Below are 25,418 nucleotides of genomic sequence, written 5' to 3'. Positions count from 1 at the left end.
TCCCTTCCGCGCTCCTCCCCCTCCTCTGCGAGCCTCCTTCCGGTGGAAAGCGGCGGCCGTGCAGAGCCTCATGGGCCACGTAGTTCCAGCAGAGAGCCCGCTGGGCGGAGTTAGGCCGGCGCAACCTGCCCCAGGGTACCGTCCCCCGCTCCCCGGGATTCGAGCCTGAGAGGCTGAGGCGAGCCGGCGGCGACCGTCCGCGGCAAGGCCTGGGCTGGAGAGCGTCCCGACATCCCGCCGCCGCGAGGAGGCAAGTTGGGGGCGGGGCTCCCGGGGCCGCAGCCCGTGGTGCTGCCGTGCAGCCCGCGCGCCGCTCCCCTCTGGGCCTGCGGATCTCTCGGGGGCGTCCGGCGGGGCCGCTTTGCGCTGCGGGCGCCTCACCTGGGGTGGGGGCCGCTGTGGGCTCCCCGCTTTCCCCGGACGCTGGCAGAAACTGGGGGCCCCGGCGGCGCTGCCCCAGCCGGAAGGTGGGGCGCTCGAGGTACGGGGGCTTGGCGGTGGGAGCCGCTCTGTCCCCCCCGGAGCAATTGAGGCTGCAGGCCCCGCTCCGAGGAATTTTGCACCAAAAGGATGGCGGGGAGGGGAGAGGGTGTTGCAGGCGGGTCCTCGCCTTCCCAGGTCCGTGCCTTTCCTGCTTGCAGATCTGGTCCCACATTTGCTACGTAAGAACCACGATCTTTTTAGGAAGGCGAAATAATTATATGCCCAAATTTGGTCGTCAGGTGCGAGTGTTTTGGGGAAAAAAGCCGAGAAAATGCAGGCGTTTTTTGTTGCGTTCTGTATTGACAGTTTATTTACTAGCTTTTTTGCATCGCCAGAATATTTTCATTTTAGATAAGTCATGTGGTTTAATTCTCTTACGAATTCTAAGTTTAAATGTGGCGAAGGTTTAAGAGACTCTTATCTTCTAAATTAGTGAGTTTGGTTATTTTTTTTTACCCCATTTCCTAATATCCTTTGTTGTTGTTGTTTTTTTAATTGCAGCTTTACCGTTGTAAAAGCCCTCACAGGTGCATTGATTCATTCAACAGGTATTTCTGAAGGGCCTCATATGTGCCCAGCTGCTGGGATGGTAGCAGTGGTCGTCGCAGCAATTCTAGCTTCTTGGAAAAGGACAATAGACATAAAATGTATATTATGCTCTGTAATAAGTGTTAAGGGCAAATATTAAGGGGAGGGGACGGGTAGGACGTGTTGGGGCAGGGGTGGAAACTTTGGGTGGGATATTCAGGTAAGTGTTGAGAAGTGGCATTTGAGAAAACACCTTGGAGGTGTGGGGACTGATTTCAGTCAGGGAGAACAGCGCCAGGGCTGGAGCGTTCCTGTGTTAATACAGGACCAGCAAGGAGGCAGAGGGGAAACTGGCCCGTGACATCAAAGAGACGAACGTTCTTATGGACTTTGGGTTTTCAAACTTTCTGAGATTGGAAACCATGGGACGATGTTGAGCAGAAGGGTGACTTCATGTGACCTACATTTTAAAAGGATCACTTGGGGAATTCCCTGGTGGTCCAGTGGTTAGGACTCAGAGCTTTCTCTGCCTTGGCCTGGGTTCGATCCCCGGTTGGGGAACTAAGATCCCGCAAGCCTGTGCAGTGTGGCCAAAGGAAAAAAAGAAAAAGGATTATTTGAGGATAAAAGGAAGAAGGGAAAAAGTGTGGATGGTTAGGAGGTTGTATTCATTTTCCTGTTGCTGTTATAACAAATTACAGCAAGTTTACTGGCTTAAAAGACTACAAAGGGACTTCCCTGGCGGTCCAGTGGTTAGGACTCTGCACCTCAAATGCAGGGGGCATGGGTTCGATCTCTGGTTGGGGAACTAGGATCCCACATGCCATGTGGCACGGCCAAAAAATTAAACAATAAAAAAAAAAGAGTACACGTTTCTTATAGGTCTGTAGGTCAGAAATCTCACTAGGCTAATATCGAGTTGTCAGTCGAGCTGTGTTCCTTTTAGGGGTGCTAGGGGAGACTCCATTTCCTTAACTTTTCCAGCTTCTGGAGGCCACCTGCATCCCTTGGTTTCTGGCCTCTTCATTCAAAGCCAGCATTATAGCATCTTCAAATCTCTGTCTCTCTCACTTCTGCCACTCTTGTCTCCGCCTTATAAAGACACTTGTGATTACATTGAGTCCACTGAGATAATCCAGGATAATCTCCCCATCTCAAGGTTCTTCATTTAGTCACAACCACAAAGTCTTTTTTTTTTTTTTACCATGTAAAGTAGAATACTCATGGATTTGGGGGATTATGATGTGGACATCTTTGAGAGATCAGATGAGAGCCTATAGTGCCTTGGACTACTTCATGAGTGATGGAGGTGCTAAGTGGTCCAGCCTTGGATGTGTTTGAAAGGTAGAGGGTTTATTGATGGATCAGATGTGGGTTATGAGGAAAATTAGTCAAGAACGATTGACTACAAAGGTGGAATAATCATTTGGAAAGAAGATTCTGGCAATGTGATTAATCACTGCTATTTCTTAATTAGGTTTTGCAGTTTTGTTTGTTGATTTGCAGTTTGCAGTTTCTCAATTAGCAATTTTGCAAGATTTGGATTGGTATTTTCAATTGATTTTGAGATTCCTGAGGGCAGGGATCATTTCTGATTTTGCCTCCTAGTTTGTCCCTAATGCCTGGCATTAGGATAATCTCTCAGTAAGTATTTAGTGAATGAGTAAAAGAATGGTTACTGGAATCTGTTTATTGTATTTCATTTTGGGCAGTATTGTTTGCAAAACTCTTTTAATATGTGTTTATGTATGTAAAGTGTATTCATCTATGGCTAAGTGAAAGTACTGCACACAGTCCATGATGTTTACATAAACAAATACGGAGTGTAGAGGTTTTCTTCCTGTAATGCTTGCATAATAAGATCTATAACATCTCTTTATGACGTTAACAGTGTTGTGGTGATAATATTTTTCAGTTTGCATTAAAAAATTGTGTTTTACTTTAAAACTAGAATGATTTCCTTAGAAGAACAGAGGAAGAACAGAAGTACTGACAATTCTGGGTAGCTCTTTCTGATGGCTTTTCAAAGAGAATACTGACCAAGCTGAGTGTTTTCAGCAGAATGGATCAGATCAATTTTTATTCTCTAGACACATTATTGATTTGCCTGGAAAGCAAAGCAATATGTATTTAGACTGCATTGGATTTTGCCTGTTAAGCACATACTCTTAGTCATTTACATCAGACTGTCAGGGATTAATAGGTCACAGATTGAATTGTATTGTCCAGCAGTTTCTTAGGGTAGGGACTATACAGGTAGCTGTAGCTACCGCTTTCTGTATTAACCTCGTGTTGATGCAGTTTCCGGGTAAGTAGTTTCTGCTCTCATAGCGTTACAGTATTAGAAGTGACCTTAAAGGTCATCCATCTACTCTGGGGCCTTTCAAACTCTGGAAACCTGGGTTTAGTAAGAGGCGTGGCCACCCCCAGGATCTATTCATGTGATTCTCTGCCCTTTCAGGGTGCCGCAGATGACCTCCCTTTATATTTGGAAGGGAATGGTGCCTATTTATTGTGTTTGGGAATTATGAAATATTATAATGCTTATAGAACTAAGCTTTTAGTAGGTTTTATTTGTACATATTGAATATATATGTGTGAGAACAACTTTCTTATATGTAATGTGAGTCCCTGCCATCATGATCATATATGGAAAATAAAGTGTTTTTATATGTGTATTTAATGTTATTCATTCAAAATCTTACATTAGATATTATTTTTTTTTTACAGAACACATACTTTAAAAAAATTAATTTTATGGGGCTTCCCTGGTGGCGCAGTGGTTGAGAGTACGCCTGCCGATGCAGGGGACGCGGGTTCGTGCCACGGTCCGGGAGGATCCCACATGCCGCAGAGCGGCTGGGCCCGTGAGCCATGGCCGCTGAGCCTGCGCGTCCGGAGCCTGTGCTCCGCAACGGGAGAGGCCACAACAGTGAGAGGCCTGCGTACCGCAAAAAAAAAATAATAATAATAATAATTTTATGGAAGTATAGTTGATGTACAGTATTACATGCGTTTCATGTGTACAACTTAGTGATTCACAGTTTTAAATTATATTCCATTTATAGTTATTATAAAATATTGGCTATATTCCCTGTGCTGTACAATGTAGCCTTGTAGCTTATTTATTTTATACACAGTAGTTTATACCTCAAGAATTCTTTTTTTTTTTTTTTTTTTTACAGATTTTTTGATGTGGACCATTTTTAAAGTCTTTATTGAATTTGTTACACTATTGCTTCTGTTTTTATGTTTTGGTGTTTTGGCTGAAAGGCATGTTGGATCTTAGCTCCCTGACCAGGGATCGAACCCTCATCCCCTGCATTAGAAGGTGAAGTCTTACCCACTGGACTTCCAGGGAAGGCCCAAGAATTCATATTTTTTAATTGATGGTAAAGCAGGTCACTAATCTTTAGTTTTTACTCTAGTTGCGGCGAGAGCAGGGGCTACTCTTCATTGCAGTGCGTGGGCTTCTCATTACTGTGGCTTCTTGTTGCAGAGCATGAGCTCTAGGTACACGGGCTTCGGTAGTTGTGGTGCGTGGGCTCAGTAGTTGTGGTGCACGGGCTTAGTTGCCCTGCGGCATGTGGCATCTTCCCGGACCAGGACTCGAACCTGTGTCCCCTGCATTGGCGGGCGGATTCTTAACTACTGCACCACCAGGGAAGTCCTCATCTTCAGGTTTATGTAGTATTATTGTTTCCCACTTGAAGACAACTAGGAAGCTAGAATGCTTCAGGTGTGCTTTGATTAATCACACTTACCCTCTCATCTTTGTTTTCTTTTTGATGGTATAAAATATTTACCAAGATCTGTTTTATTTCTTTCCTTCTCTCACCATCCTAAAAAACCTTAAAATCCTTACCTAGTGTTTGAGTTACCTCTTTTCAGTTGCTTTTACTCTTTGCCCTTGAAGTCTTCTCTGAAATACTGGAACAAATCCCCCAATTTATCTTATACAAACACAAATACAAAATAGTGCATATTTTTAACAGACTTTATCTGCTGATCCTAATATTATTTCAGAGGAAGGGAAATAACAATAGAAAATAACAATAGAAAAATCAGAATTTAGATTCCAACGGCAACCTTTTCTGACAACAGAATTGTTCTGCGTGCCATCATCACTTTCTTATCCTCTTCTCATGTAGTTAGGTGGCAACTTCCTTTAAATTTTAACTATTATTAAAAGCCCTTTGGGCCTTTCTCACCTTCTGAGATGACCCACATCCTGTCTGTGTAGTGTGTTTGTCCGAAGGCCGCTCTCGCCTTCTGAGATGGCCCACATTGTCTGTGGAGCATGTTTCTCTCTAAATAAATCCACTTTGGGACTTCCCTGGTGGCGCAGTGGTTAAGAATCCACCTGCCAGTGCAGGGGACACGGGTTCGAGCCCTGGTCCGGGAAGATCCCACATGCCACAGAGCAAGTAAGCCCGTATGCCACAACTACTGAGCCTGCGCTCTAGAGCTTGCGCACCACAACTACTGAGCCCATATGCCCCAACTACTGAAGCCCGCACAGCTAGAGCCTGTGCTCCGCAACAAGAGAAGCCACCGCAGTGAGAAGCCCACGCACCACAATGAAGAGCAGCCCCGCTGGCTGCAACTAGAGAAAGCCCATGCACAGCAACAAAGACCCAACACAGCCAAAAAAAAATTTTTTTTTTCATGTCAGGAGATAAGTGTCATGGCTGATCTGGGTCATAAGAAATTATGGACTTTGACAACTAATCTACGACAAAGGAGGCAAGGATATACAATGGAGAAAAGACAGCCTCTTCAGTAAGTGGTGCTGGGAAAACTGGACAGCTACATGGAAAAGAATGAAATTAGAACCTCCGTAACACCATACACAAAAATAAACTCAAAATGGATTAAAGACCTAAATATAAGGCCAGACACTATAAAAACTCTTAGAGGAAAACATAGGCAGAACACTCTTTGACATAAATCTTAGAAATACTTTTTTGAATCTGTTTCCTAAGGGCAAAGGAAACAAAAGCAAAAATAAACAAATGGCACCTAATTAAACTTAAAAGGTTTTGCATAGCAAAGAAAACCATCAACAAAATGAAGACAACCTACTGAATGGGAGAAAATATTTGCACATGATATGACTGCTAAGGGCTTAATATCCAAAATACAACTCATACAATTCAAAAAAGACCCCAAGTTAAAAATGGGCGGCGGACCTAAATAGACACTTTTTCAAAGAAGACACACTGATGGCCAACAGGCACATGAAAGGATGCTCAACGTCGTTCATCATTAGAGAAATGCAAATCAAAACCACAATGAGATATCACCTCACACCTGTTAGAGTGGCTATCATCCAAAAGTCTACAAATAACAAACGTAGGCAAGGATGTGGAGGAGAGGGGACCCCCCTTGCACTGTTGGTGGCAGTGTAAACTGGTGCAGCCACTGTGGAAAACAATATGGAGGTTCTTCAAAAACCTAAACATAGAGCTACCATATGATCCAGCATTTCCACTCCTGGGTATATATCTGAAGAAAACAAACATGCAAATTTGAAAAGATACCTACATTCCAATGTTTGTTGCAGCACTATTTACAGCAGCCAAGATATGGAAGCAACCTAAGTGTCCATCAACAGAGGAATGGATAAAGAAGATATCGGTATATACAATGGAATACTACTCAGCCATAAGAGAATGAAATTTTGCTATTCGCAACAACGTGGATGGACCTGGAGGGTATTATGCATATTGAAATAAGTCAGAGAAAAGACAAATATTGTATGTTATCATTTATATGTGGAATTTAAAAAAATACAACAAACTAGTGGATATAACAAAAAAGAAACAGACTCAGAGATAGAACAAACTAGTGGTTACCCGTGGGGGGAGAGAGGGGGTAGGGGATTATACTCCTATATATAAAATAAATAAGCTACAAGGATATATTGTACAGCACAGAGAAGATAGCCAATATTTTATAATAACTATACATGGAGTATAATCTATAAAAATTTTGACTCTGTTGTACACCTGAAACTAACATAACACTGGAAATCAGCTATACCTCGATTAAAAAAAAAAATTTACAGACTTTGGGAAAACAGAGTAGAGAAGACTTACAGGAACTTCATTTGTTAATGTTTTAGGTGTTGATAAAAAAAAAGTGATGTGTGACACACGTGCACACACACATACAGAAAGATGCCCACCGTCCCTTTTATTTGAATGCTCATTTGGACTTTCTTGTTTTCTGACTTGAAGGCATTGTGGCATGCTTTTTCGTCAGAGCTATTGCATGTTCATACTTCTAGGTAAGAGAACTGGAGGAAAGGAGGCAAAAGACAATGTGGAACTTTAACTTCTCTTCTCAAGTTTTTCTGTTGTATTTAATGAGCCCCCTTTCCCTTTCTGTCTTGTCTGCTGGTACCTTGCCTTCTGGAAAATAAAAACTTTGAGGAAAATTCAAGAAAGTGTTACCCAGTCTTGCTCTTCCATGCGTATGTGAGGAAGCGAGGAGAAATGAGTTTTCCTTTCTTTCAGTTTAAAGTGCCTGAGCAATTTTTCTAGCATGAAGAACTGTGATGCAAAAAGAAGTACGACTAAGACAGCCCCACATCCAGTTTCTCACTCTCCTGAGAAAAGACTAACGTTTGCATTGATGGTGTTAATACTTCTTTAAAAAATGATGTCTACTCTCTGTCCAAATTTTTATCTTCATGCCTCCTTAAATTTTTACTTAAAATGCTTATTTTTCCAGGTAAACATTGACGAGCAGGCAGTCTTTCAAGGATTGCTTCATCTAGGATTCGGTTCGGATTCCTATAGACTTAATTAGTATTGGAATAGTCCTTGTATAAGATGTGTTTATGCTGTTTGAAGACAAACATATATCTATACATGTATTCTTATGTTTCTGTAGGTCACCTCTGCAGAGATATATAGGAAACTAGTAACACTGATTAAGGGAGGACGGGAACCAGGAATGGGGTTTGGAAGGATGTACCGTATTCTACATTTCTTTTTATACTTGCAGTTTCCCCCTGTGTATGTATTACTAATTAAATTTAAACACAGAAAGAAAGAAAAAGGAAAGGTTGATTTTTTTTTTCTTTTTTCTTTTTTTTAACTGTACACAGTTTTAAAGATCTTCTCTTTTCTTCACAGTGATATCCTAAGGGAAGATGGGAAAGGGCTGTAAGGTTGTGGTTTGTGGCTTGTTATCTGTGGGGAAAACAGCAATTTTGGAGCAGCTCCTTTATGGAAATCATACTATTGGTAAGATTATTTTTCCCTAGTTTACCTGCAGGTTCTGGGAACTGGTCAGGGTCTTTTGTTGGTCATGCTAACTTAAAGATGGGCAGTGGTGCACAAAAGTGAAGTGTCATCGAGAGGGACCAAAAGGGTCATAGAAATCGACAGAGATGAGGGGGGGAAAGTAGGGGCAAGGAAAAAAACATCTTTATGTTGTTGATATTCCAGAGTGCTTGCACTTAACTCTGTTAGAACAAGAGTTATAACAGGTAAGAAAAATGTTGTCTCTGTGTGGTTTCCAGTGTGTTTACATGATGAAGAGTGGTCTTGGAATCACAGACTCACTGACTTCAGAATACATTGAATGGTCTCTCATTCTCATTTCAAACGTGACTTTCCAGTACTGCTGTATAGGTTTTAAGAATGGAAGAGACAGCTGTTTGCTGCAATATGACGTAATTTTGTGAATCGGATTATCTCATTCATTTATTCATTCATTGAGTTAAATAATTGTTCAGTACTTGCTCTCTGATACAGGCTGTGAGGATTTAGAGGTGGAGAAGCATCTCTGGCTTTAAGGAGGTCACAGTTCGGTAAGGAAGGACAGACATAACACGTTAGAATGAAACAAGGCTTATCTTAGAGATATACGTAGAATCATAGATCTTTGAAGTATTTATCGCTGGCAGGTGGCTTCAAGCACATTTCTGTCTTTTATTAACCATTTTGATGAACTCTGATCCTCTTCCACCTTCCCAGAATAATATTTAACAACCTCGGTTAAATCCATATTTGGTTTTTATTAATAACGATGCCTGTGCCAGAAGGTCTGAAAACCTATCACAGTGCTGCACTATTGGTTCTGAATTTTTCACCTTCGGATTCTAATTTATGCCAGTGAAAAAGTAAATCATGCCCAAAGGGGGTAAAAAAGAATCCCTTTCCCCTCTTAAAACCCCGACAGATTTTGTTTCTGTAGGCTACGTCTTACGATATTTTTATCGTATTAGAGATTAAACCTGAGGAAATTTTAAAAAAAAACTTATCACGTAAAATAATAACAATAAACTTATTATATGCTAAGGTAACACATTTTAATGAAAAATAGTTATATTTTCAAAAAAATTTAGTGAGAAGATGAGTGTTGATTTACGTTTTTGAAAATAGAATGTCCAGCCTGATAGAAGGCAGCTGGATTATCATATCTGCTTGCCTTTGCATTCAATCTGTTGTTAAATGTTTTTTTAGTTGAAATATGTGAAGAAAATATGGCCTCACACAAATATGTGGTTGAAAAAGGTAGGAATATTTTAATAGCTTTGCAGATAATTGTGGACTTTCTTCTTTGGTATTTCACTAAAACTCAATCAGTGATGGTTACTTAAAGGTTATTGCAGTGTGGAGTCTGAAGCCACATCAGTGAACTTCTCCTGTTCTATTACATTAAAATCTCATTGATTTATCTTGCACTTCAAATGGGATCTTTACCCATGCATGGTTTCTTAACATTTATGAATTGGTCATTTGGAAAATACTGGTTAACTGAGGTAAGCAGATCTTCCAAATACCATTTATTAATATCATCACCAGTCTCATCGGTATTGGGAAGCTATCGAGTTTCTGTTGATGGATACAATTCTCATTTTTGCTTGAAAGCTCAAATTTTATCTTTAACAACAGATACTATCAGTTATTTTCCTTGAAATGATAGGCTCTCATTATTCATCTTTGAGAAAATGTCTGTCAGATACCCTGAATAACCATGGTTTGTTTCTGTTATTCCTTCTTTAAAAAAAAAAAAAAAAAATGGGACTTCCCTGGTGGTGCGTTGGTTAAGAATCCTCATGCCAATAGAGGGGACACTGGTTCGATCCCTGGTCCGGGAGGATCCCACATGCCGCGGAGCAACTAAGCTCATGTGCCATGACAACTGAGCCTGCGCTCTAGAGCCCGCGAGCCACAACTACTGAGCCCGTGCGCTGCAACTACTGAAGCCCACGCCTAGAGCCCGTGCTCCGCAACAAAAGAAGCCACTGCAATGAGAAGCCCGCACACCGCAACTAGAGAAAGCCTGTGCGCAGCAGGGAAGACCCAACACAGCCCAAAAAAAAAGAAAAAAAAAAAGCTATTTCAGCTTGAAACTCAAACGCAAGAGCTTTTCCTCCAGTCAGTTACCATTATTCATTAAGCAGAAATACTTCATGTATACTTCTCATTAATCACATAGAATATTAAAGAGATGTAAAGATACATACTCATAGATTAGGATTTAATAAGTTTGGTCATTTTTCCTGCTTCATCAAGGACATTCTTAAGTGAAACTGGCTTTTTCTTTTGAAACTGCAAGTATGAGGTGTTGAGGAATTCAATCTCTAATACAGTTGGTGCCACTGCCTTGATTTGTACTAAGCCCTCAGCAGTTTTTTTTTTTAGAGAATTTTTTTTCAATTAATTAATTACTTTTATTTTTGGCTGCGTTGGGTCTTCGTTGCTTCGTGCAGGCTTTCTCTAGTTGCGGCGAGCAGGGGCTACTCTTCTTTGCACGGGCTTCTCATTGCGGTGGCTTCTCGTTGCGGAGCATGGGCTTCAGTAGTTGTGGCACGTGAGCTCTAGAGCGCAGGCTTAGTGGTTGTGGCGCACGGGCTTAGTCGCTCCACGTCATGTGGGATCTTCCCAGACGAGGGCTCGAACCCGTGTCCCCTGCATTGGCAGGCGGATTCTTAACCACTGTGCCACCAGGGAAGTCCTGGCACCAGCAGTTTTACCCATCATTACTTTTATATCATCAGCGCAAATGTCAACACAGTGAAAAAGACGAATGTCTTATATTATTATGAAAATAGTTTTGCCCATATGGGTTCCCTGAAAGGAGACCTCAAGGGATCTCTGTAGACCACACTTTGACAACTGCTGGCACATGTAAATATTCTCAGCTGACCAGTATTATGTACTATGATTGTTTCTTTTCTTTCTTTTTCTCCTTATGGAGGCTAATATTTGCTCTATCACTTCCTTAGTTTTGTTCATACCTTTCGCTGATTCTTCCACACGTCCAGATGGTTCTCAGTTCTCCAGGAGGTCAATCATATCAGCTAATCCACCCCGCCCTTTTTTTTGGAGATATTTTTCCAGGAGCTAGCATTCTCTTATCTGGGCCTGTTGTACAGCTGTCACCATAGAACTTCCCTTTACTGTTTCTTTCTTCCTGGGTTTGATTTCCTGCTTTCTGGATCGCCTGTCATCCTCTGTTTGCGCCCTTCTTTTGGTGGAGCACATCTTGCAGTGCTCTTTTGGGGGCTGAGGTATTGGGTGATGACAGCCCTCAGAATGCCCTCTGTGCCTGGTGCACAGTAGTAATCCTGGGGCTTCTGAATAAAGGTATTTACTATTGTCCCTATGCTTCCCTTTACTCTCATGTGAGGTTTTGTTTTCCGAATCTGGTGTCTTCCTCTTTCTATGATTACATGCTAATTTTGATGGCGGGCCTCCCTCAAAGAGTTTCCTGAGAAAATGTGCATGATACATATTCTGACGCTTCACCTGTTTGAAAATGTCTTTACTTTCATTCACAGTTGAGTGATAATTTTGATGGGTATAGAATTCTAGATGGAGAATAAGTTCCTTCCAAAATTTTGAAAGCATTGGTCCATTATCATCTTTTCTCCTTCTTTTATTATAAAATGCATCATACATATAGAAAAGGGCATAAAACACGCATGTGGTTTAATGAATAATTACAAAACCTTTGCATAACCTCCACACAGGTCAAAAGGTAGAAGACCGCAGGTACTCTCGCCAGCTCCCCGTGTTCCTCTCTTCAATCAAAACTCAGCCCTTCCCTTGACTTTTGGTTAATCCCTTTTCTTTATTGTTTTGCCACCTATGTATGTATCACTGGATGACATCGTTTATTTTTGCCTCTTACTGACTTGATATCAACGGAATCATACCATATAAATTTTTCAGTGTTTTTTTTTTTTCACTCTATATTTGTAAGACTCATCCATATTGTTTTAAGTAGGTGTGGTGTAATTTTCACGATAGGTATATGGTCTCAATATACCTCCATTTATTTACCTCTTCTATCTTTTTTTTTTGCCCGCGCCGTGTGGCATGTGGCATGTGGGATCTTGGTTCCCTGACCAGGGACCAAACCCGTGTCACCTGCATTGGGAGCGTGGCGTCTTATCCACTGGACCGCCATGGAAGTCCCTATTTACCTCTTGTATCTTGATGAACATTTGGGTTGTTTCCAGTTTGGGGCTATTAGAAATAGTGCTACTGTGAAGAGTCTTATACACGTATCCCAGCTATGATTTGGACAAGGTCTGGGGGGATATACCTAGGAATGAAATCGCAGGCTCATAGACCATGTGTATCTTCAGTTTACCAGATTCTAATATCTTCTTCCAGTGCTTCTGAGAAGCCAGAAGCCATCGTGATTCTTGTTGCCGCGGATGTGGACACTTTTGTAGGCTCTCTCCCCAGTGCTCTGAAATTCGCAGTGGTGTATCATAGGATCAGTCTGTGTTCATCCACGGTGCTGGGCACCCAGTGGGCCCTTTTCAATATGGAAATGTGTGTTCTTCAGCTCTGAATTATTTCTCTTCTGTGTTCTCTCTTCTCTCTTTCTGGAACTCCCTTTCAGTATGGAAATGTGTGTTCTTCAGCTCTGAATTATTTCTCTTCTGTGTTCTCTCTTTCTGGAGCTCTCTTTTTGGATGCTGGATCTTCTGGACTCGTCCTCTGATTTTTAAAATTTCTCTTCTGTTTGAAATTTCTCAGCATTTTGTTCCACTCTATGGGAATTTTCCCCATCTTTATTTTTCAGCCCTTCTATTGAGTTTTCATTTCTTAGTATCCTGTTATTTCATGGATGCACTGTCTTATCTCTTTGAGTATAATATTTGGTAGTTTTTTGGTCTGTTTTCTTTTCTTTGCACAGTCTTTTTATTTTCAGGTGCTCTTTCCTGAATTTTGGTCTCTTTCTCAGGTATCTGGTAATCCTTGGTTGTCTGCTTGTAATTAAGAATGGAGAACTGAAAAGCTAATTTAAAGCTCTAAGCATGTGGATAGGGTTCATGACTTTGCTTCATTATAAGGTGACCTGGGTGGGGCATTTGTTGGTTTACCTCTGAGGTTAGCATATTTAGGATTTCTCCGTTTTCACTGGCCAGATTCCCCAGATCCCTCCGCCTAGAGGATAAAGAGTTGGCCGCCAAAGTTTTGGGAGCAGAGGGGGCACGTCACTGAGTTGTCCCTTGTTTTCACTGCGGAACTCATACCCTCTGTCCCACATCTCAGCAGCCTCTGTTTTACCCTTTCTAGAAGTGCAGCCTTAGTCTCCTGCTAGGACAGAGGTGGCGTGGAGTGGCAGAGGAGATGCAGAGTCGTAACTTCACTTGATGTATAGAGTGAGAAAATCTCAAAAGGTCTAAGCTTAATGGGAGAAGGAAGGGAACCAGACTGGCTTTTGGTGGACAGAACATCCACCATGACAAAAGTCTTGGTAGTTTTTGCTTTTAAATTTTTTGTAATCGAAGCCCAATAAGTTTATGTCTCCATAGACTACCTCTTGCACTAGTCATTAACATTCAAAGTGTTCATCTTCTCACCTTAATCCCCTCATCCACAAATGGTTGTTGCATACTTGCTGTGTACACAGAAGTGTTGTTTCTCTTGAGGAAGTTCTAGGTGAGTTGAAGAGACAAAACCCACAGAAATGGAGCAAAGTCAAATGGATTTTACAGGGCTCATCATTCAGGCGAGCAGGGGAACGAAATTGGGGCACCAGTTAGGAACTCACGCATTCATTCATTCATTCAGACGTTTACTAAGGACTTTCTGTGTATGTAAGTCAATTCGTTAGTCCTCAGAGCTCCGAAGAGAGATTAGCCACAGTCCTGGCTCTCGAGGAGTTTCCACTGCAGCTCCAGAGGGGACAGATACGAAAAGAGTTTAGGGTGAAGTGGTATTACCTGTACAAGGCACAGTAAGAGCAGGATGGAGGGAAGTGGATAATCCGAAGAAAATCTACAGAGCCTGGAAAGGATGAGGCGTTGACCAGGTGTTTCCTGAGCTGTTGCAGTCATTCAGGTGAAGGGAGCAAGCCAGGGGGAGTGGAAGCAGGCAGTGGATCGAGCAGATGTCTCAGGTGTAGAGTGGCTGATTTAGGACCACATTCACCCATACTTTCCTTGTTTAAAGAGAACGCTGAAGACTGACCAGGTGGATGGTGATCAAGGGACAAAAGCAAGGAGGAGGGACAGGTGGGGCAGGAAAGATAATAAGTCTTGTTAGTTTGAAGGACTTGGAGGACATTCACACAAAAGTGCACAGTAGGTACTTGGGAATTAAGGCCTGGTGCCTAGACCCAGACTGGACATGTACATTTCTGAGTCCTTGAAACAGATCTTGGAAACAGTGGAAATTGTACAGAGAAAAATCAGACTTACCGAGGTCCTGTCCTTGGCGCTGATGAAAAAGAAAATGGGGGGCTTCCCTGGTGGCGCAATGGTTGAGAGTCCGCCTGCCAATGCAGGGGACACGGGTTCGTGCCCCGGTCCGGGAGGATCCCACATGCCGTGGAGCAGCTGGGCCCGTGAGCCATGGCCGCTGAGCCTGCGTGTCCGGAGCCTGTGCTCCGCAACGGGAGAGGCTACAACAGTGAGAGGCCCGTGTACCGCAAAAAAAAAAAAAGAAAAGAAAATGGAGCCACTTAGTTGTTGAATGAAGGTACTTTAAAAATCAGCCCTTAATTCTCCAATTGAGATAGTAAGTTCTTTGACTCTTGTAAGTTACTTCTGAAAAATAAGTAATAGTAAATCTCACTGCCAAATTTTTATTTCTTGTGTGTCTATATGGAAGAAATAATCTTAAAAAGCACTTTGTTCATTTACTGTAACAATTACCTTTCATTTTAAAGAAGCTAGTAAATGGAAATATGATTCTTATGTGTAGTAAATAAGGAACCTAGAAAGCCACCTTCTAAAGGATGAGAAAATACTCAACAATTGGTATTGAGTTATCCAGAAAGAGTAAAAGCTTTTTTTTTAATTGAGGCATAATTGACATAACATTGTATTAGTTTCAGGTGAATAACATAATAATTCGATATTTGTATATGTAAAAGTAATTTCTTTTTAACCCCAGGAATGGAGGACTGTGAAACAATGGAAGATGTGTATATGGCTTCAGTGGAAACAGATCGGGGAGTCAAGGAACAGTTACATCTTTACGACACCAGAGGCCTACAGGAAGGCGTGGAGCTGCCAAAGCATTATTTTTCATTTGCTGATGGCTTTGTTCTTGTGTACAGTGTGAATAACCTTGAATCCTTTCAAAGAGTGGAGCTTCTGAAAAAAGAAATTGATAAGTTCAAAGACAAAAAAGAGGTAAGTGGGTATGTTAAAAAATGCCATCTATGAATTATAACGTTGAAATTGTAGCATGGGCTTTTGGGCAATTAAAATATTTTAAAAGCATTAAATTGTATTCACAGTATCTGTAATCTTCATGATTTTTTCCCTAGCCCAGGAAATACAGGACTGAGTTCAACCAGGACCAGCATTTGACTTTCTGCCTTTGCTTCTTCCCATGTACAACTTGAATTTTAATGACTCCATATTGCAAATACTACATAGTTCATTTCACGTTATTTGGGATCATTGTTTCCTAGGGCTTTTTATTGTCTTCTTGGAGAAATAGGATTGTCCTTAGCCTTAAAAAAAAAAAAAGAAAAGAAGTGTAAAAAAACTAATAAATAATTAGTGGCTTCTATCCACTTACATTTGAAAATAAGATTCTTACTATGGTCTGTAAAGTTTTAGATGATCTGGCCCATGGCTGTCCTTTCACCTTTAGCATTCTGTTCCTCTGTCACTGTACTCCAGTGGTCAACTTTCTGCTTTTCCAGCATGATAATTTTGTCCCCCTGTGAACTCCTTCTCAGTGGCTCGTTCCCCTGCCTGGAACTCTCTCGTCGCAGGTCTTTCTCTGGGTCTTGGCATGGCTGACTCCTCAGGGTTTAGGGAACTGTGTCATGAACCCATTAACAGCACTGTCTAGGTGTTCTTAACCTAATTTTTACTTAACCTAATTTTTATGTATTTTTTATGTCATACTTTTAATTCTGAGGTAATTGTAGATTCACATGCAATTTTAAGAAATAATAGAGATCCCTAACTCAGTTTCCCTCAATGCTAATAACACTGTGCAAAACTACAGTAAAATAACACAACCGAGGTACTGACGTTTATACAGTGAGGGAACCTTTCCAGCACTGCAGGGACCCCTCATGGGACCTTTTACGGCCTCACGCATTCCCCTCCCATCCCCTCTCCCTCCTTAACCGTTATCTGTTCTCCATTTCTGTAACCTTGTCATTTCAAGAGTGTTAACGTAAATGGAATCGCAGTTTGTAACCTTTTGGTATCGGCCTTTTTCACTCAGCATAATTCTCTGGAGAGTCAACCAGATAATTGCGTGTATGAGTCGTTCATTCCTTTTTCCTTGCTGGGTGGTTTTCCATGGTGTGTATGTACCGAAGTTTATTTAACCACTCACCTGTTCAAGGACCTCTGGGTTGTTGATATTTTAATTATTTTTATTATTTTGAATACTAACTTACTTTGTGAATAGATAACAACATTCACAAGGTTCAGTCTTCAAAAGATATAAAAAGGTAAGTAATGAAGGCTCCTCTCCACCTGTTTCCCATCTTTCTCACTGAGACAGATAAGTGCTCTTATTATTTGGGGGAGAATCCCCCAGATTTCCCTCCCTGCCCCCCTAAAGTTAAAAGTATAGTTCAGTGAACTCATGTACTTGAATCTTAGCTCTGCTTCTCAACTTTTCTGCCTTAGTTTCCTTATCTATAAAATAAGGATAATAATAGTACCTTTCTCATATGGTTATTATGGGGATTTAAGAAGCACATTCATTCAGCAAATGCTTATTTTTAAATTTTTTTATTGAAGTAGAGTTGATTTACAATGTTGTGTTAATTACTGCCACACAGCAAAATGATTCAGTTATACATGCATATACTTTTAAAAATTCTTTTCCATTTTGGTTTATCACAGGATATTGAATATAGTTCCCTGTGCTATACAGTAGGACCTTGTTGTTTATCCATCCTGTATATAATGGTTTGCATCTGCTAACCCCAAACTCCCACTCCATCCCTCCCCCACCCCCTCCCCCTTGGCAACCACCAGTCTGTTCTCTATGTGAGTCTGTTCCTGTTTCATAGATACATTCACCTGTGTCATACTTTAGATTCCACATATAAGTGATATGACGTTTGTCTTACTCTGTCTGACTGACTTCACTTAGTACGATAATCTCTAGCTGTGTGCATGTTGCTGCAGATGGCATTATTTTGTTTCTTTCTATGGCTGAGTAATATTCCATTGTGTATATGTACCATGTCTACTTTATCCATTCATCTGTTGATGAGCATTTAGGTCGTTTCCAGGTTTTGGCTACTGTGCATAGTGCTGCAGTGAACATTGGGGTGCATGTATTTTTTCGAATTAGAGTTTTCTCCGGATATATACCCAGGAGTGAGATTGCGGGATCATACCGTAGTTCTATTTGTAGTTTTTTGAGGAACCTCCACACTGTTCTCCATAGTGGCTGTATCAATTTCCATTCCCACCAGCAGTGCAGGAGGGTCCCCTGTTCTCCAGCACGTACTGTTGGTAGACTTTTTGATGGCGGCCATTCTGACCAGTGTGAGGTGCCACCTCATCGTGGTTTTGATAGCAGATGCCTATGTGCCTGGCACTGTTCTAGGTGAGGCGGAGGGAATACAGTAGAGGATAGAACAGAGTCCCTGTTGCCATAAAGCTTCTGTCTGGGGGGTGGGGGAGAGAGGGACAACGAACAAGTATGTATTGTGAGGAGTGACGCAGTGTAGGAAGAAAAGTCAAGCAGAGTGGGGAGTGAGGGCACTGCTTTCTGTAGGTGATATGGGAAGGCCTGGTGAGGTGACTTGCAGCAGAGATTTGAAGGGTGTGAGGGAAGGGCGCAAGCCGATGTCTAGAGGAGGCTGCTCCAGGCGGAGGCCCCAGCTGAGCAGGGGCGGGGGCGGGAGCATGTTGCGCCAGGAGCAGCATTGAGGCCAGAGCGGGCGGGGCTGGGGGGAGGCAGAGCTGAGGGCACCTCGGGATGGGAGGCAAAGGGATGGCAGGGTCTAGCTTGGGTGGCACTTACTTGTTTTCATGTCTGTTTTAAAAAATTGAAAGGGTAATGGTTGCAACATGGTTCAAAAATAAAAATGATCTATAGAGAGGACTCTAGTGAACTTGTTCCCACCCCTGGGTTCAACCGTCTGTTTCCTGTACGTCAAGCATGGTGTTTTAATGTTTTACCCCTTTCCTAGTCTGGGGGCGTCCTTCCAGAGTTTCTTTGTGTAAATACAAGCAGATAGAAATGTATATAATTTTTTCTCATTTCTCTCTCTTGTACCAAAGGTAGCATACTGTTGTACACCTTGTATTTTTCATGTAGTGTATCTTGGAGCCCTTTCCATAGCAGTACTCAGACTCCTTTTTTTTTTTTTTTTTCTTTAAACTGATGGATAGTATTCACTGTGTGGCTGTAGATGTATCATACTTATTTAACCAGTCTCAGATTGACGGAGACTTAGGTTTTCTCTGGTCATTTGCTATCATGAACTAGGCTGCAGCGAAGAATCTTAGACATTTGTTATTTTGTACATTTTAACGTAGAGTTGAAAGATCAACCAGCAGAAGTTAGGTTCTTGCGTTAAAGGTAAATATAGTGACAAGTTACTGTCCATAGGAATGGTATGAAAATGCCTGTTTCTTCAGTCCTGACAACAATGTGTGGTTAAATTTTTGGATTTTGTGACTCTTCTGGGTGAAATGGTATTTTCATAGTTTCTTTTGTCCTTAAAGTGAACGAAGTTGAACCTCTTTGCACTTACTATTATTATTTTAATATTTATTTGGTTGCACCAAGTCTTAGTTGCTGCAGGCAGGCTCCTTAGTTGCGGCATGCATGTGGGATCTAGTTCCCTGACCAGGGATTGAACCCAGGCCCCCTGCATTGGAGTATAATGCTTTACAATGGTGTTAGTTTCTGCTTTATAACAGAGTGAATCAGCTATACGTATACATATATCCCCATATCCCCTCCCTCTCGCGTCTCCCTCCCACCCCTCCAGGCGGTCACAAAGCACCGAGCGGATCTCCCTGTGCTATGCGGCTGCTTCCCACTAGCTATCTATTTTACGTTTGGTAGTGTATATATGTCCATGCCACTCTCTCAGGAAGTCTCATCTTTTGATTTGTTTTAAAATGATCACTCTGGGACTTCCCTGGTGGTCCAGTGGTTAAGACTCCACACTTCCACTGTAGGGGGCGTATGTTTGATCCCTGGTTGGGGAACTAAGATCCCGCATGCTGTGCGGCCAAAAAAAAAAAAAAAATCACTCTGTTGACTTTCACCTTGAGGGACAAGGTGAGAAGCAGAGTTTAGTTCAGATGCTCTCGCTCTAGAGCACTTTGACATTTACCGGCTGGAGAAGTGAGAAGGCAGCAAAGGAGTCTACAAAGTGGCCTTTGAAGTAAGAGGAACACCAAGAGATAAGGGTGACCCAGAAGGCAAGTAAAGTCGGCACTTTAAAAGGTAGGAAGTGACCAAGCTATGTCAGATACTAAAGGCAGATCAAAAGAGCCGAGAGGTGGCCAGCTTTAGTAACTTGGGAGATCTCAACGACGACAGTTTTAGTGAAACGGTGAGACAGAGTCTGATGGACTGGATGTGAGAGAGTTGAGCACAGCAAACATAGCTCTTTGAAAGAGTTTTGAGTCAAAGGGTAAATATATTGTCCCCTAAAAGGGGAACAGAGAGGAGCTGGAGAAGGATGTATCAGAGGGTTTTGTTTTTCAGATGAGAGAGATGGTTGTACGCAGTGGGATGATTCAGCGGAGAGACGCAGGTGAGGGGATAGCCGATGGAGGGACACCTTGTCCAGGTTGAAGAGGGTGGGGACATGGGCTTAGAGGACCGTGGGGCTGGTAGACGTGGCGGTGGAAGCACCTGACAGTTCCCTTCTAGTTGCTCCTGTCTTCTTGCTGACGTAGTGTGGACATCAGCTGAGGGTGAGACGGGGAAGGCAGAGGGAACGGTGGAGGTTGGAGGAGGACCAAAGTAGGAGATGCCGTCCTTCCAGGGGAAGTGGCGGGAACGTGATGTGTTTGCTGGAGAACAGCAGCGCGCTGGAGGTCGGTGGTTACGAACCAGGACCGGCCAGCGGGGTTGTGTTTTCTCCCGCCACGTTCGGTAAATGGTGTCGGCAAAAGGTACAGTTAAGAGTTCAACTTAACCGAGGTGGCGGCGGGGGGCGTACGGCGTGATGACGATGGCGAGGGAGCGAACGAGGAGAAGCTCGGCGGGGGGAGCGCCGAGGGCAGCAGCGGGGTTGCAGGACTGAGGTAGAGGTGGTAGCGCTGGGGCTCGTGGGTCCCTGCGGTGCTTGCGGGGTTGCTGCAGAGGGGTGCGGGGGATGAACCAGGAAGGCCGCGGGCGGAGCGGGATTCCCGCACTCGAGGTCAGAGAGGAGAGTGGTTGTCCTGGTTTGTGGGAGCGAGTGGCTGAGGGCAGTTAGGATCTCTGAAGTCAAGGAGCTGAGGGATGAGGTTACCGGGTCACCCCCGGGGCTGCTGAAATCACCACCAGTATGAGGAGAGTAGCGTGTGGGGTGACCACGGGCCAGCGCTGGGATGGGCAGCAACAGCCGGGCCGGGGATCAGGGCGCAGGGGGCGCAGGGCAGAAGCAGCAGCCCTCGGCCTGAGGGTTTCTAGGGAGGGATCGTGTTGGAGGTGGCCCCGAGCCTAGGACACCTCCCCCGCTGTGCCCTGCGGGCGGCCGGGTGACCACGCGCAGCCAGGCCAGAGGGGAAGGGAACCTTCGCCGCAGAGACGGGGTGGGTGGTGGGGGGCAACGGGAGGGCTGGCTCCTGCTGAGAGACGGAGGAGAGCCCTGCCTGCCGCTCCATCCCGCTCCGTCCTCCCATCGGAGCGCGAGCACGTCTCGAAGGCGGGAGCCCGGCCGTGGCGCAGAGGAGCCCCCCTCCACCTCCCCGGCCTCCTGCTTTAGGTGCCTTTCCAGGCACTCTCTCAGCGTCTGGAGGTCACCACTCGTCTCCCCTCCCCCGCGGACTGTGACCGCCCTTCTGGTCGCCTGAAACAGTGCCTGGGGGTAGCGAGAAGAAGGATCGATTGCCTTGCATTTAGGGTAAAATGTACCTATTGGGTGGTACGTTCACCACATATTTAGTGCTTGTGTCAGGTGCTTTGCTATGTTTAGGAGTGACGTGAACAGAACAATTCCCGTTCTCAAGGAACTCAGGCCCCAGGGCTGCAGACCTCTCACGGCTCCAGAAGTTCCGTGGTTGTATCTTCAAGTACGTATCGCAGGTTTCCCAGACAGCAGGTAGAGCTAAACTGAAATGTAGACACACCTCAGTCAAACCGTTATCTGTACCCTCGATAGTGATTTCCCCAAGTCTGTCTTCCAGCCGTACCCGGAGTTGAGTAACTTCAACTGTTGCGTAGTCAGCAGCCTGTAGAGCATCTGCGTTTTTAAGGAGATACACGGAGCGAGGAGGGGTGAGGTAATGCCCTTTACCCTTCAGCCTCACGCCTGAGGATCAGTTTGGACGAAGCACTTTGTTAAATGGGACAGTTTTATTCCTCCGTTTTGTCTAGGAACTGATGCTGGCAAAGTGTGATCTTTTTTACCCGTTTCTTTCAGGTGGCCATTGTCGTGTTAGGAAACAAAACTGACCTTTCTGAGCAGAGACAAGTGGACGCCGAAGTGGCACAGCGGTGGGCCAGGAGTGAGAAGGTGCATCTGTGGGAGGTGACGGTCACAGACCGCAAGACCCTGATCGAGCCCTTCACCCTGCTAGCCCGCAAACTCTCCCAGCCCCAGAGCAAACCGAGCTTCCCTCTGCCTGGGAGGAGAAGCAAAGGCAACTCCAGCTCTGAGAACTAAACCCTAGGGTGCACAACTGTCCCTTGAATGGTGACTGCCTCGAGGTGTCCGTGAACTTATGTAAAACAGGCCATTTCTGTCTACCTTTGGTCCTTAGGAAGACCCTAGGGAAGTAATTTAATGCACTTCCAGTTATAATTCAGTTACTGTTCCCTGACATGAAGTAATAATATATTTGCATTCTCCCTCTTTCAGACTTGTCCCTAAAATTAGCACCTTTGTTATCTGTATTATGTTGCATTTGCCAAAAGAATAAAATTTGGGTGGTATGCACGTGTACCTGTGAGTAGCTCCCCTCACCTTTAACCCGTTTCAGAAGCTGTCATTCTGTGTAACTTTATGCAGACTTACTCGCTCAAATGTTAATTTTGTTTTTGAAAAGTTCACTCATCATCTAAGGTCTAGGATTATGAAAGGACATTTTTTGTGTGTCCAAATTGGATCACAAACAGTAAACAATTTGGGTACTAAGTTAAGCTAAATTTTATCTGGTAGGGATCTTGCTAAACCTGTGATTTAGCTTTGTTCAAATTATGTTTAGCATGAATTGAGTAGGTGGTGTAAATATGTTCCAGCTGGTGCTTCCTTCTGTAGGAAGCTGCTGAACACTTACGGACAGTGAAGCTTCCATTTCCCACAAGGCATACCATAACCTTCTGGAGTAGTCTTCAAGTTAGTTAGGTATCCGAGTTTGTGCTATGGTTCTCTGAAGATTTTGGCAAGATCTGAGTAGCGGGGCTGACTATGTTGAGCAAGTTGACAATACTGTTAACTAACTGTAAAGTCGGAAGCAAGCTACTTAGTGGTTTTGACCGTGAAAACAGTGCACTATTAGTTTTCAATATAAAGTATGAGATGAGCTGTCCAGCAAAGAAATGTTAAAACGTCTAGTAAATAGCAGTATCTTGAATACATTTAAGGCGCGGTTCAGTGAGTTCAAACTCACTCACTTGGTGGGACCTCCCTGGGGGCGCGGTGGTTAAGAATCCTCCTGCCAATGCAGGGGACACGGGTTCGAGCCCTGGGCCGGGAAGATCCCACATGCCGCGGGGCAACTAGGCCCGTGCGCCACAGCTACTGAGCCTGCGCTCTAGAGCCCGTGGGCCACAACTACTGAGCCCACGTTCCACAACTACTGAAGCCCGCGCGCCTAGAGCCCGTGCTCCGCAACAAGAGAAGCCACCGCAATGAGAAGCCCGCGCACCGCAACGAAGAGTAGCCCCCGCTCGGCACAGCTAGAGAAAGCCCACGCGCAGCAATGAAGACCCAGTGCGGCCCCCCACTCCCACACACCAAAAAAACTCAATTGGCTCAGTTCAGTGAGTGCAAGCCAAGAACTACTGTATATATAGATAGAAAACTTACTTACATGGCGACCGCACTAGCCGATTTAGAATTATTTAAAATTTCTCATCATGTTTCTTTGGGTAAAACAATTGTCACTCAGATATGGTCAGGTCATTTCCTGCCTTTTCTCCCGGTGTTGGGCTTCTAGCTTTTTTTTGTTGTTTTTTTTTTTTTTTTTTTTTACATGGATAAATACTTTTACAGTTTTTTAAAAATAATATAATAGATCCTGCAGTTTGCTCGTCTGCTGAATGTAGCTTAGATCCGTTAGTACACGGAGTGACCGTGTTCTTTTTAAATGCGTCATGAGAGTGCAGGTACCTCCGCCCTGGGCCCTGGACGAGCTTCTCTGGAGCAGGTGTGTGCACCTAGGTCCTGCCAGGCTCCCTCCACTGTGGCGGGGGTGCTTCTCCATGAGAGCCCACTTCTCACGCACGCACTTACCAGCACAGCGCTTCCAAGTTGGAAAATGCTTCGACGAAGATACAGCGGAACTCTGCCTTTCCAAGATCATGAGTTAGATTATCTAACCTTCCCTAAGGCACCTATCTTGCAAGGCTGTTGGATAAATCCAGAGTAACGTACCAATCCTAACACACGTGCTGGGTAGACAACGCCAGCACGTACAGTCTGCATTACCTCTAGGCTGTTTGAGTAGCAAAGATCTATCAAGAAGAAAGAAACTACAAAAAAGGCAAAAGGAAGTAAATGAATACAGCAGCGTTAGGCGGTGGTTTTAATATTGTTTATTAGCACAGTAACAAATGCAGACTTAGGCAGTCCACAACATAGAACCAATCCACTGAGCAACTCCTATTCCACGCCTTACAGTTAACAGCTTAAGGTATTTTACTACAGGTTTTCACAAGTCCTGATTCAACCTCTATCTTTTCACAAGAAAGTAGACTGGCATATAAAATAAAGTACGTAACTACTCATATTTCCTCTATGGTGTCTTATAGCCATGTGTCCATTGTATATATGAGATGACAGTCTCTAAAAGCTGTTAAGTATCACTGTTCCCCTCCAAGAAGGGAAAACAAATTCCAATTTTTTAAAACAAAAGACTGTAGTCTTGGAAGGACTTTACATAAATGGCCAGGTGTGTAACCTGTACAAATTAAGCTGTTTCAGATTTACAGACTACAAGCAACTGAACCCAAACGTCTGTTCTTCTCTGTACTGCATTTCAGCTCATACTGCAGAACTAATGACGGTTTTAAAAGTTGCTATTACCAATTCTGTCTACTGTAGCAAGATACCTTAAGTTACAACAAAATCTTAGGAAATAAGACTGAATAATATCTGTTATAGAAATACCCTACTCTTCACCAACGCCCACCCTCCCCCACCCCTTCAAAATCATAAGCAGCTCTCTCTGTGACAGACAAGAATGTAGAGAATTGTGACAACCCAATTTATGTAGCGTATCTCTTGGTCCACTGTCTGGCCATTCTGTCATGTTCTGCTCTGTTGGTCATATACTGAGTGGCAATACTTCCCACCAAGGGGTCGGCTGGAAGAAAAGAATGTACGTTACTTCGAAGAAGGGAAAGGGAACATTGTTAAGTTTCAGCAAATAAGCTAGTGACAGCTTGCGAGGAAACGGACAGAGTAGCTGTGATCAAACCACTCCACCATTTGGGATACTTTTCCTCCTGGCCTTTAAAAAACAGCATGGATGCAGGGGGATCCTGATCCAGACAGAGCGGTCTGGCCCCGTCTCCTTAGTTCATTCCATCTCTCCCCCACCCCCCCCCACGGGAAGGGTTTTGCCCCTGCGTGTCAGGGCACGG

General features: G+C 43.6%; 2 protein-coding genes across 6 annotated transcripts in view; one reads left to right on the top strand and one right to left on the bottom strand.

The window, feature by feature from the left end:
- Positions 1 to 40: 40 nt before the first annotated feature.
- Positions 41 to 22,548, top strand: NKIRAS1 (NFKB inhibitor interacting Ras like 1). 4 transcript variants are annotated; one of them, XM_029214836.1, is made up of 4 exons: positions 41 to 250; positions 8,157 to 8,267; positions 15,396 to 15,637; positions 22,033 to 22,548. In XM_029214836.1, the coding sequence occupies exons 2-4, from the start codon at positions 8,174 to 8,176 to the stop codon at positions 22,273 to 22,275; spliced, it is 579 nt and encodes a 192-aa protein (XP_029070669.1). In that variant the 5' UTR covers positions 41 to 250; positions 8,157 to 8,173; the 3' UTR covers positions 22,276 to 22,548. The 4 variants fall into 4 exon arrangements, with proteins under 4 accessions (XP_029070669.1, XP_029070670.1, XP_029070671.1 ...); XM_029214837.1 differs by lacking the exon at positions 41 to 250 and adding an exon at positions 321 to 481; XM_029214838.1 differs by lacking the exon at positions 41 to 250 and adding an exon at positions 340 to 467.
- Positions 22,549 to 23,752: 1,204 nt separating this feature from the next.
- The window catches only part of UBE2E1 (ubiquitin conjugating enzyme E2 E1), an 81,701-nt gene continuing 80,035 nt past the window's right edge, over positions 23,753 to 25,418 (bottom strand). The window contains exon 6 of one of the 2 annotated variants that reach the window (XM_029214835.1): positions 23,753 to 25,138. In XM_029214835.1, coding sequence (XP_029070668.1) covers positions 25,041 to 25,138 — 98 coding nt within the window. In that variant the 3' untranslated portion in view covers positions 23,753 to 25,040. The remainder of the gene's footprint in view (positions 25,139 to 25,418) is intronic. The other variant, XM_029214834.1, reaches the window with a different exon arrangement.

Source organism: Monodon monoceros, unplaced genomic scaffold (assembly GCF_005190385.1).
Source record: "Monodon monoceros isolate NGI ecotype Baffin Bay Population unplaced genomic scaffold, NGI_Narwhal_1 Super_Scaffold_11, whole genome shotgun sequence".
Classification (NCBI taxonomy): Eukaryota; Metazoa; Chordata; class Mammalia; order Artiodactyla; family Monodontidae; genus Monodon; species Monodon monoceros.
Note: the sequence above shows the minus strand (reverse complement) of the source record. Positions and strands in the feature narration are given on the sequence as shown.